The sequence below is a fragment of the Rhipicephalus microplus genome, chromosome X, assembly GCF_043290135.1.
Source record: "Rhipicephalus microplus isolate Deutch F79 chromosome X, USDA_Rmic, whole genome shotgun sequence".
NCBI classification, from domain to species: Eukaryota; Metazoa; Arthropoda; class Arachnida; order Ixodida; family Ixodidae; genus Rhipicephalus; species Rhipicephalus microplus.
In genome coordinates this window covers 177805374-177818761 of record NC_134710.1, presented here as the reverse complement: position 1 = coordinate 177818761, position 13388 = coordinate 177805374, and the positions used below count along the sequence as shown (strand labels likewise).

The following is a 13388-nucleotide window of genomic DNA, read 5'->3' as shown; positions in this document are numbered from 1 at the left end:
CCAATGAGATCAGTGTAGTCAGGGAGGCCTTCACAAGCAACAATAATTTCATGAACCTTATTGAGGCGCCCCACGTCTAGCAGCTCATCCAGCTTATTCTGCAATTTTATTGAATCATTGTGGATGCCCGGACATATAAGGCTGCTCGGAACTCCAGAAGGTATGTTTCCAATGTGGGTGACAGTGCCAAACTGTAAAAACTGAGGCAAGTCACAGAGATAAAAACCTGTGTCAGCGAAGGGTGATCGTTCGATTCAGACATTTGCTTGAGAATTCCAAAAGTATTTTAAGTGCGTCTTGGCAGTGGCAAGATGTCATCAAGTGTGTATAGCCCAAGGTTTTCATGACATAGTACCGGATGGAAAGGGTGCTGGTTAGAGTGACGTGGAGTCCTTCGGCAGTTGATACACTCGGGAACCCACCCTCCTTAGGTATAGTTGTTTCCCAAGTTGCTAAGAACCCGTTGATAACATGCTTGTAGCTAAGGACGATGAATCTGTCATCGAAATGAGCTTCGCACACAACGCAGTTCTTTTCCAGTGGTTTGTCAGCACGAGGAATCGTACGCTCCCAGGCCTCGCTCTGTTCATTGTCGGCGGGACCAGAGAAGAGTTCCGCCCATATTTATATGGCATAAATTTTTCTGCAATAACAGACCACCATGCGCTATGTTGGCTTTCGTCACAGAAGGATCCTACTGGCCGGCTTGGGCACTGGGCTCTGCGACTGCAAGAATATACCTATACAGTCATGTACAAGTCATGACGCCTACATCAGGACACAGACTGCCTCTCCCGCTACCCGGTCGATGAATTAAGCACCATCTCTGACACCAACACTTGTGTCTTCTCAGTTTCGCAACTGACCCGCATCCATGACGAGCAACGCCGTGATGCATCCTTGCGTGCTATAATCAAACATCTCGAATCACCATTTTCCGACAGGTTCCATCGCTCATTCATGTTTCACGATGGTGTGCTATACCACCAGAACTTCTACCCAGATGGACCAGCCCAGCTGCTCGCCATTCCAAAACACCTCCACTCGGCAGTTCTCCACGAACTCCATGACCTTCCAATTGCCGGTCCCCTTGGTGTGTCCCGCACTTACGACTGGATTTGCCGACGCTTTTTTTGGCCAGGGCTTTCACGCACAGTCAGATGATACGTTGCGGCTTGTGATAAATGTCAGCGCCGCAAAACACCATCGACGCTTCTCGCCAGGCACCTTCAACCATTTGACATTTCAACAACAACTCTTCCGCGTTGGCTTAGACCTCCTGGGCTATTTTTCCTTGTCTACTTTTGGCAAAAGTTGGATAGCTTTGGCCACAGACTATGCCACGCGCTACGCCATCACACGAGCACCTACAACAAGCTGTGCCACATGTCGCCGACTTCCTCCAACATGACGTGATCTTGCAACATGGAGCTCTATGGCAGCTGCTTACAGACCGTGGCCACACCTTTTTATCATCAAAGGTCATAGCCGATATCCTTCAGTCATGTGAAACGAGGCACAAGCTCACTACGTCGTCCACCCGCAGACAAATGGACTCACAAAGCGTTCAAGTCGAACACTTGCAGACATGCTTGCTTACTCTCCATTTTTTCTGTACCGCGACACCGACCAGCGAATATGCCCTTGACGCTATCACTCGGGTCGCCCACGCATGTGAAATCGCCAGCACTTGCTTTCTGGACTATCAACAGAACCAGCGGCGTTTGTACTATCAACAGCACCGCGACGTGCACTTCTTACCCAATTCATTGGTCCTGCTGTGGTCCCCAACCCGTCAAGTCAGCTTGTCGGAAAAACTTCTTTCCCACTACACAGGTCCATATTGAGTCCTTCCTGAGGTTACTCCTGAGACACACGAAATCGCCCCTGCTGCCTCATCACCTTCAACTGCCCCATAGACCACCGATATCTTACATGTGGCATTCTTGAAGCCTTACCACTCTCCCGCTGATGTTGACACCTAGACAGCGCTTCTGCCGCCGGGGATATGTTACATGCATGTTGACATTTTGTGGGAAGATGCGCGTGTGTGCCTGACGAACGTAACAAAGAGTGGTCTCCGCTCGGTGTCTGGTCAACCAGTCACGCCGCTGCTGCTGGTTTGAAATATATTTCATCCACACCCTCGTCGATACAGCGTCTCTTTTCTTCCGTAACAATATTTAGCTTCAGCGAGCCATCATAATGAATAGGACCAAAGCCTGTTTTACCCCCATAAGCACTTAATTTATATATCTGCACAAAAAGCCTTCTACTGCAATTTGCATTCAACAAAGTCACTGCAAAATTTCATGTCAGTACTCCAAACCAACCTTAAGAAAGAGTTGCACCTTCTCAAGATACTTTCCCCAGAAAAATTAAATCCTCCACAAAAGCTACTACCTTGGAGTAACAGACCTTTCTACACATAAAACAAGAAACAGATCCCCCAAAGGTTTAAAGAGGGAGACCGGGAATCTTTATGCAGATAAAAAAAAAAAAAAAAAAACCCTCAATAACTTACTTGGCAGAACCAGCCGTGATATACATCTTGTCCTCAAACATCACATTATCCACAATGTGATCAACTCGAACTGGCTCCTGTAGACAGAAGGAAATAAGCAGATCATGTCAGCCCCCGCTCAAAGAAATCCTATAAAAAATGCCAGCAAAATCACTAACCAGCAAAAAAGGGGATAGAAATGCACAACTATTTGTTACAAGGGCTTTACAGCAATTTGATCGTCATAAACCCATTAAGTGAGTGAATGATCACACGCAAAATGCTTGCAGTAGAGGTGACACTACTTTTAGTCAACTGAAAGCATGACATAGGCATTCGATGGTGGCAGCAATGCTGGAGACATAAATTTGCAAAGCCCTCCACCACAAAGTCTTCCATAATCACATGGCGATTTTGGGAAACCTCAGATATCAAATTTAGAGCAGTTAATAATATACTACTAATAATAAATGATTATGAGAGATGTCATAGTGGAGGACTCCGGAATTTTCAACTACCTGGGGTTCTTTAACGTGCTCTTAAGTATAATCGATTTTCGTCTCCATTGAAAATGACGGCACCGCGGCTGGGATTCCCAGGACCTGTGGGTCAGCAGCCGAGTGCTTGAGCCACTAGACCACCATGGCGGGCCAGTTAGAAACAGAAAATATGTACAAACCTTTCAACATCCACTAAATTGTTCAGAGTGAACGTGAGCACTGCTATTTCAATAAAAGTAGTATATTTTTGAACCACCCCACTGTATGAGCAATGATGAAATACACATTAACATTTGTTGCACCTGTCTAAATGTTCGACTTTGCAAATTCAAATGTGGTCGTGCCAAGCTGGCAACCTTGAAATTCAGGAGATTCGTATTCATAAAAATGAGGAGTATAAGTAGCACGAAGAAAAAAAAAAAATCTGACGCACATTTCTTTTTTAATGATGATGATGGCAATGAGACTGCCTAACTTTTGCCACTGGCCTACTTCCTAGCCGTAGATAATCTGAAGTCAAAGCTCCGTTGCCTCAGTTGTCCACGTTACTGCTGAGTGCAATTGCAGAGCGATGCCTTTTCCGACACCAATGCTTTTAATTCTTTTCTCGCTTGGTTAGTGTGGTCACTGGTCAGAGTGACATATTTCTTTCATGTTATCAACAAAATAAGCCAGCTGCTACTTTTGATGATAAGAATAGGATAGAGCGAGGCATAGGTGGCTGCTCCAGGATACCGCACCTGTATTGCGGCGTTGTCAGTAACCTTCTAAGGGCAGATGGCTGCTAGTGTTAAGAGTGTTAGCGATCTATTTGGGTCCTTCTCTGCAGCCTTCGTGTCAGTGTTTTATTTAAACATGGCATAGTGATGCATGCAGGGGTGCATCAGTTGTGCCAATTGCACCAATTTGATACAATTCCCTATTTTTGTGCCAAGCTGTGCCGAAACCATGAAATTTGCTCAAATTGTACCACACTGCACTAAAATGACTGTCCTGCCTCAGGATTTTCTTAGTTGCTCTACCTTGCGCAAGAGACCCGCAGTCTGTTACCAATCAGTGTACAGACCCTAACCCTAAACCATGGTGTACTATATGCACTCATTAGGTCAGGGCACTTGCGAGATGCGATTGGCCTAATAAAGTCACGCCGCCACATGCCTGTCGGTTCGCTGACTGCAGCTGATATTGATCAGTGGGACGACGCTACTTAAAGGGGCCCTGAAACACTTTTTTGAGTAACCATGGAATTAATTCACTGGAAAAGCATATAACTTCCCAAATTGAACGCCACAAAAATTTTAAGAATCCGTCCAGTACGAGCGGGGTTACAAAGATTTGTCAAACGCTGCAATCATATTCTCTTCTCTCGTCCGACAAAATCGCTGAAAGCTGTGCAGGGATGGATGGGAGGGGCAAACAAACAAACAAAAAAAAAAAACGTCACTCGCGCCTTGTGACCTTGAGCTTTTTCTTTTTTTCTTTGAATATGCGGCTATTTCAGTGCGATCGCACACACATGCGTGGACTAAGGTCCCTAGATGAAACAAGTTTCCAAGGTAGTGTCACTCATTCTTCTAGAGCCATCCTCCTCACTCTCTTGCTAAGCCCTCCTTTTCTCTGCCATTCGCATCTGTAATTGGTCCATTCCTAGCACGTCATCTTTCAAGTGGTTCGTGGTGTTATTTATTATTATGCAAAATGTTCAAAACGAGTACGCATGCACACATGGCTCCAGATGGATTCTCGCCGTGACCAAAGACAAAATCGTAGCCAAGACAAACTGTAGAGGAGGAGCGTTTGAGTGTGCGCCAAGTCGACCAAGATTGTTTCGCTGTGCTCCTTCAACGCAATATCAGAGTTTTTAAACAATGCTGCGTTGCCGTAAAACATAAAACGGTTTCGCTCTCTTCAACTTGCCTCGTGCTATCCGACATGAAGCACACCATGAAGTGTAGCTATGAAACATTTCATGCGAATGCTTTAGTGCAACTTCGTCGAAGTATGTCGACGCGTATCTGCGAAGCGAGTTTATTTGTCACTTTTTATTGAAATGCCAGAAGGGCGTCCAATGCGCGTCTAAGGCATGCCAGTTACAAATACTTGTGCGTACGCATGTATACAGAGCAGTTGGAGCGTGTAATCAACACACCTTTAGGAACATTTCACACTTGACCAGTTGACGAGAACGCGGCATAAAGCAGCCGAAATGTGCTGCTTCGGGACACCTCACCAGCAGAACTCACTTTTATGGAAGATCCGCACACTACACCAGAATCACATGGCATCACAATTGTCAAAAATGGCGCATTAAAAAAAAAAAAAACGTCATCACAATGCTGCTATAGTCAAGCGCTCGTACTAGCCTGACCATGGTTTTCCTCGCGTGTGCACAAGCCAGCTGAAATCACTCGTCACAACGTCACGCCCGGTTGTCACTGACAGGATCCAGTAAGAAGGCTATTCGCTGTGTCACAGCACGAAAACACATTCGGGGAACTGGACTAGTTATAACTGGACGAACACGATGTACGACAAGATACGCTATGGCTAGTAGTGTAAAATTAGCACTGCACAACGTTGCCTGTTGAGTAACGCACACCCCGCTTGTCCTTGTGTTGTACGGTTTAGGTTCACAAAGGTAACCGTTTATTCTACGACTCATTTGGTTCTATTTTGTTTCATTTACATCTCTTCACCGTAGCAACTGAACTGAAACATTTGCTTTTTGATGGAAGTTTTGAACCTTCTAGGGGGCGCTCCAGAAATGTAGGCGAGGAAAAAAAAAAAGGTGTCGGTACCTTGAAAACTTGTTTCATCTAGGGACCTTAGCGTGGACAAGTAACGGCCTCTCGCGGCGATCTCTACAACAACCGAGCGCCATGTTCAAATCAGCCAACGACTGATAGATGGGCTTACTGGGCTTAATTCCCTGATTTGATAAGTTATTGTGAATTGCGATATAGTATTTGACTCCCGTGTTTTCGGGAGCCTCTACTACCGATCGGCAATATTCTCTGATCATGCTCAAAAAGTGTTGCAGGGCCCCTTTAAAGCCAAAAATGCAATGCCGTAGCCAACAACACTTTGCGAGGAACATGAATTCCAGCCTAGTCAGCAAACACTGTTATGGCATTTTAGTAACTAAAGCTGGAAGTGTTTGCCGCATTTTTTACGGGCAGAAAAACTACGTGCTGCGGACGCCGGCGCTGGCAGTGACCATGTTGGTTGCCAAAGAAACGGCACATTAAAACATTTTTCTGTCCTGAAGTTCAATTGCCCCCGTGATAGATAACCGGTGCCATCGACAGGCCAATGGGTGCGCGCCATTGTTATTTTATCTGGTAAATCCTAACCCCATCATGAAAGCAAAGGGTGTGTGTGCGCGTGCGTGAGCATGTGTGTAGCGGTTCAAAAATGTCTTGGCCTTGTTTCAACTCTTTTGTTACAGCACGAAAATGGTTGTTTCTCATATATCTCAGGAGGATAGTTTCTGCCAGTTTGTAAAGTACTCCAGCACACATTCTAGCATACCTAACTTTGCACAATGAAATGCTCTTTCCAAAAAATATATGTTGTAGAGCAACAAAAATTTTAGAATAAATAAATATGTGAAAAGTAAAATATTTGGTTGTCAGCTGGTAAACGGTGAATAAAAACGACATATGCAATAATATTCGTAACAAAAAAATTCAGAATATATATTTTGTGGGTAAATGACCTGAGTGAACAGTATAAAAAATAATGTTGCACAAAATGTTTCCCTTCAAACAGACAAAGAAATTCGGTAAAGCATTGCATGGGTTTTCGTGAGACACAAGTGTACTCGCACACTTTTCTCAGTAAATTTTTGTTGTCTTGTGGTAAGTCTGCAGGTGTTTCCATATAGATAGTGTGGGAATTGAGGCTAGCCCACTGCCTTTGCGCGAGCTTTGCCGCCTTTTCTGCTGTTCTCACATCCAGACATGACTCTCCTCCTCCGGAGTCTGCTGCGCTGGGAGAGCGAGGAATGACGTTTAACCCCTCTCACCCGGTAGCAGATGTTGACTGTGGCGCGGTGTGCGGAGTCTCCCGAGAGGTCTTGCGCGCGTGCGTCAGGAGCGGGTCGGAGACTCTCCGGGACAGCTGACGGTGAGCCACGCAATCTTTTCCGTTTATCGACTCCCGTCGCTCGGGGCTCGTCGGACTTAGCTGACGGTGCCTCGCTCCTCTTTTGTTGCCCCTCTACGTACGCTTGGGCGAAGGGTGCATACAGAAAACGAAACTTGCAGAAACTTGCATAAGAAAACGAAACATCACTCTACAAGCAATAAACGCTGTGGACCGATAGCAGCAAACCAGAGCGTCTGCAGCCAATAATCTGCCAAGCAGCAGAGTGCGTCAGCATTTATAATGTGCCATTGAAGATTCCAGCGTTATCGCTAGCGGCTGCGCTAGTTCCAAAACCACAATGTAAGCTTTTTGCACTAATCTCATTTGAAGGTTCGAAGATTATCTAGATTGTTCCCAGTCATTTGGGCGCGGTTTGCGCAAGGCAGGGTTACACTTGTAATGTTGCAATGTTGCAGTAGCAAAAATAGAAGGAAAGGAGCGCGTGAGGCATTACTCTTACAACATTATAAATTCTTGCTATTGCAGTCATCGCTTCGCCTGTGAAATAAATTATTTTTTTTTTAGTTTATATGGTTCGGCTATCAGATTTGCTGTTAAAACATATATAGAGTCGCATAATAAAGTATGCACACAAATGCCACCTTAACAATATTCATGCATGAACGGAAATACGCGACTGAACTGATTGGATATGGATGCAGTTGTGTCCTTTGTGTAGTCCACGCTTATCGCTCGGTCGATGATAAAACACCAAATTTGACGTTGCACACGCAAATTGCCATTTAGGCACAGCACGATTGACGCAGAATAGTGCAGCACTTCCACTCCTGCCTAAGGGTGTAGGCTTGTCCCGCGTCCGTCGGCGTTGTACCCACACCTAGTACTCACTAGATAGCGCTGCGGCACTAGCTCCACTCTGATCTGTAGGAGACGCGTGCTTTAGTGTAGTCCTAGTTGAGCTTACGCGGACGAACAGAGTAAGCTCCTTCATCCTTCACCTCGTGGATATGGCGCGATTCGCCATATCAAGTAGGCAATGTATGAGGTTTAATGATCCCCAAAGCTTCGCCTACTCGCCACCACTCACTTCGTGGGTATGCTGCGATTTTTCGTCTTGAAGTTGCGTCGTCCCACTGAAAAATATCCGCTGAGGTCAGTTCGGACGGGTGAGCGGTGTTACTTCATGTGGTCTATCGCATTTCGGGAGTGTCCTGGCCTTACGAGTATCTTAAAACGTATTTCAAAATTGGCGTCTGCACGCATGGATCCCCGACTCGATTGACACTGACATTAACTACAAGAGGCCAACGTGGCCTCCATTTATCGCTGAAATTAGTGCAGCTGAAAAAATTTTTAGGTTGGTCGGGCATTTTGGCGCAGCGTGGCACAATTTTGGCAAATTTCATGGTTTTGGTGCAGCTCGGCACAAAAATGGGAAATCGTACTTAATTAGTGCAGCTGTTGCGCCCCTGCAGCATTAAAATATATTTTAATGCTATGCACAAGTAAGCCTAGAATTTAGAAGAAGCACGTGAGTATTATAAACATTACCTCTGCTCTCCCAGCGAATGCACACAAATGTGCCATAGAAAATTTCGTAATAGTACAGGAGTTCACTAATAGTACAGGAGTTCACATTTATCATACCTCATTTGTCATTGTGGATGTACTGGATAAACTACTGACTGACAGAATTAGAAATTTATTCAGTAATTTCATATTGCTGGCATCTGAAACGTAACATGTGTGCATTGTTATCAGCTGGAAAACAAATCTTACTTACAGTGAACATCGAAGTCAAGTCTGATCTCGTAATGACTTTTCTTGGATGAACCTGCAAAACCAAAATTGGCCATCTGAGTTACTGTACACTCTGCAAAGTCGTTTTTGAAAAATTATACGGGCACTGCCATTTTCTGCAACCTAAGCTTTGTCCTGCATTGAGTGTGCGGTACCACAAAACAGGAAAATGTAGTGGCCGTGAAGATGCAGAGATTCAGGTCATTGCTTCGTTCACACAGAAGGGATACGACCAGTACAAATGCATATATTTACTAAGATGGTGCTATATACCAGATGCCTCACAGCTTAAACCTTCCACTACAGTTTCCAAAAAAAATTGTACCAAGTTTACTGAAATTTTTTTCAAATTTGTAGACCTTTTCTGTTTTTTTCTCATAAATGAAAAGCGCCATTACTTCATTTCAATATGATTCCTTTATTTCACTAATTGCATAAAACAAATGCATTACCAGATTCTTTTGTTAATTCACGTATTGCTATATATATATTTGTATTTATGTATATGTATATATTCGAAGGTCGTAGGTTCGATTCCTGCTTACAGTTGGTAATTTTTTCATCCACTTTTCTTTCTTCTTATTTACATTCCATTAATGTTAATAACTTCCCCTGTACATTCCTTGGCATTACTGTCTGTTATATCTCATTATTATTGTGTTAAAAACACGGAAAAACGAGCCCTTAGGTATACACTTCTTTCCCTTATCTCACTATGAATGTATATCCTTCGATAAATCTTTAATAAGTGCTAGTTTGTTATATTCAAATAGTTTCTCAAGGTACGAACACACTGGCGGCCCCGCGCTCTTCCGCACGCCGCTCGCGAGACGTTGCTTTTCTCTCTTTCTCCCGTCGAGCGTCGTGGAATTTCTGCTGCCGACCAAATCACTCGGACTATTTTTGCCGTTGCCGCTGGCTCCCGCGCAAGCAAACCACCAATGAACGCCTGCCTTTTCTCCCTTCCTCCTCACACTGGCCGCACCTCCTCACCTATGCCTTTTTCTCTTTCCGTCAGTTGCGGAGAAAACAAACCGCGAGCCAGCAGCTAGCAGGTGGGTGCGCGTGTCATGACATGTTCATTTTTGTCACGCTTTTCCCGCGACGCCGCCAATGTGGCCGAGCGGAGCCACCGACGGGCGGAACACCGCCACGACATGCTTCCCGCCAGTTTGTTCGTACCTTTACAGTTTCTTAGTTGTCAATCATTGTTTACGTTATTTTTACTTGTTCTAACAGGAGGTTTCCCTGACAGTTTTCACTTTCGGACCTCCTTCTGTATTATTCGCATTTTTTCCATTGTATCTATTACTGTATTGAATATATTGAATAAATAAAGCTAATAATAACTGTTTGGGTTTAACATCCCAAAACCACCATATGATTATGAGAGATGCCGTGGTGGAGAACTCCAAAAATCTAAGTTCTTTAACGTGCACCTAAATCTAAACACACGAACCAGTCCTATCAAACCTGGATCAGTGAGGCTTTACAATAACAAACTTCTGTAAATTTTCAGGGAAAAAAAATTCTGCTCATAGCAAGCCACTTTCAGTAGAAGCCCACAAGGTGTAAGAAACGTCAGATCAGGGAAGATTGTCCTAAAACCGTTTGTGGTGCGTCCTGGTTTGTAGCTCAAATCCCAGATAAGGATGAATTTGTCAGCAAATAAACTTTTTGGTAATTGACAATTTTTTTCCCCTTTGCGAACCAGACATGAAAAAAAAAGTTTTCACAGTGAGCGCATACAGCCAGAAAAAAACAGAACATGAGAAAGTTTCCATGACTGACTAATGCAAGATCCCAACAATGCCCCTAGATAAGTTTTTATTGGATGGGCACATTACCATTTTTGCACTTGAGGGCAAAGCACTGAACATTTGGAATCAACAAAATGTATTTGTGCCCCTAACCTACCTCGTCGGGACTCCAAATCTGAACCACTTCATCTGTAGTGATGACAGAGATCAACTCCTCACCAGTCTGGTGCCTCACCCACTGCATCTTGCTCTGACAAATGAACCGAACACAGACACAAATTAAACATGCATGCAAAGGATTGGTGCTGGTCTATAAACAAAATGTTTTCTAAATAATTAATAAACTGAATGATAATTTTGACTATGCTTCACAGATTGCACACAGAGTAATAGGTAAACCAGAACAAAAAGTTTGGTAATGTACATAAAAATCTTTTTTTTAATGCCGTTACCACATTTTATCTTCTCAATTTGATTAGCCATTAGCATGTAACTTTGGCCACATTTTCACCTAAGCATTGGCCTATTTGCACTGGGTAGCTCTGACATAACTGGGAGCTAGAGCACTTGTTGGAGGCCATATCAGACAGCCAAGGTCAAGTAGTCAAGCCAATGTGCAATGTTCCCTCATTAATGCAACAACTGTCAGAACGGTCATAATGATAGCATGCAAATATTTGTGGCACTGACTTGAATACACAGAAGTACCCGCACTTTAAGTTACAAAGTACTAAAATTTGACAAATGATGCTAAATGTGGCTAAACATTACTTGCTCTAAACGCTAATGTGGTGAATCGAACTTTATCGATTGTACAACACACTTCAAATGACGTAGATCGCTGTAGAGAGATTTAATAAATGGCAGGTGCAATAAATACCATTTTCTTTGGCTACACTACTGTGTACCAGCTCCTGTTTGAGCTTACGAGATCCACAGAGACACTTTTGCCCTAACTGCTTTGCAAATTTTTAATGGTGAACTATCAGTATCAATATGGCCATCTTAAAGCTCCAATAATTGCAATGTTGACAGATATGCCCTTCTAACTTGCAGTCATGTTTCATTTTACACATTCTTTCTGCCACTTGACTCTGTATTAGATATGGCTGCACCACTGTAGTACCATTAACCCTATGGTGGTCAAAGAGTTACATGTACATCATTCCAAACAGGCACAAGATGGTCAGACGTACATGTAGTGTACACGCATCCCGAAGGAGTGCGGCCACTAGCTTGGATACGGTCTCAGCGAGCCACAGGGCACGCGTTAACCGTCGCCGTGGCGAGAACACGATACTGCTCAAAATCACAACACTTTATTGTCTGTGGCAACACCAACCGCAGTACAGCCCGTTTCAAAGGTGCGGCGGGAAAGCAAATGGGCTTATCCACACCACGGGCATAAAAGTACTACACAGGGTGCCACAAACACGTCTCCGCAGTAAAGGCGATTCACGGGGACACCGGGACCAAGGCCCGGTTGCTCGAGCGAGGGCAAAGGCGCTCGCGTTGGCTTTGGAGGGAAACGAGTCGGCGTAGCCTGGCCAGGCACTAGGACATAGTACCACCCTTCGGCCGAGCGTACGCATAGGGGCAACAAAAAGTGAGCGTTCGCCTCGGGCTCGAGGCGCCGTCAGCGTCAGCGAAGTCCGATGAGCCCCGAGCGACGAATGGAAAAAGATTGCGTGGCTCACCGTCAGCTGTCCCGGAGAGTATCTGCCTGCTCCCAACGCAAGCGCGCAAAACCTCTCTGAAGACTCCGCGCGCGGCGCCACAGTCAACATCCGCTACCGGGTGAGGGGGTTAAACGTCACTCCGCTCTCCCAGCGCGGCAGACAGCGGAGGAGGAGAGACATGTCGGGACATGAGAACGGCAGAAAAGGCGGCGGGCTAGCCTCTATTCCCACAATGTACACTGTCGTCCTTTATGAAAGGAAACATGTGAGTGCAGGCCTGCCACAACTGCCTACAGGACCATCGTCAACAGACAACAAAATAAAAGATGGCTTTTGATATAATCTATTGGCAAACAAAACGAGTTATGGCAGCTGGACAAGCGCTGCAAGATACTGTAGGCAGCCATTGCACAGAACAGGTCACTCGATCACGTGTTCAATTTCATAAAGAACGACAGTGTACATAATTGCAAGTATGTTTAAAAGGTGGGCCTTTTTCATCATTTCTCTTGCTTAGCATCAAGAATATATGAAACTTTTTTTTTTTTCATACGCCAATGTCTCTCCATTCTTTTCTATCCCCCTCCCCTTTCCGAGTGTGCATGTACAGTCAGGCCGTATTTTGTTTGGTCCTTCGGGTATAATCGCTTCTAGCACCCTCAAAGCAAATAGCTGTCTGGTTTCTAAATTCTCAAGGGTGACCATTTGTTTTTCTCTCGTTGATCGCTTTGCAGGGCATGATTATATCTGTTTCTGTATGGTGCTAAATTACACAAACAATCCCGTCGCTGTTGCGTTTCCCGTTCTGGGGGAGATTGGACGATCGATTACTATAGTTTTTTTTTTCACTCATTTTGCTTTTCGGACAGGCGCACAACCACATAGTTTTTTACCGTGCATTCACTCACGCCGTCTACTTACGCTATGTAAGTGCGTGCCCCTTGCTTTGCTGCTAGCAAGTTGAGCGGTAATTCTTCTAATGTGGACTACTGCCTAACTGCCAGATCAGAATCTGACTGGATGTCAGTTTATCAGG

The 13388-nt window shown here is 44.6% G+C and overlaps 1 protein-coding gene across 5 annotated transcripts in view; it reads right to left on the bottom strand.

Annotated features, from left to right (window-relative positions):
* LOC119177223 (uncharacterized) overlaps nucleotides 1-13388 on the bottom strand; it is a 70599-nt gene that overhangs the window by 20169 nt on the left and 37042 nt on the right. For all 5 annotated transcript variants that reach the window (XM_037428641.2, XM_037428642.2, XM_075878277.1 and 2 more), the window contains 3 exons: nucleotides 10831-10923; nucleotides 8897-8947; nucleotides 2525-2601 (listed from right to left, as the gene is read on the bottom strand). In XM_037428641.2, coding sequence (XP_037284538.2) covers nucleotides 2525-2601; nucleotides 8897-8947; nucleotides 10831-10923 — 221 coding nt within the window. The remainder of the gene's footprint in view (nucleotides 1-2524; nucleotides 2602-8896; nucleotides 8948-10830; nucleotides 10924-13388) is intronic.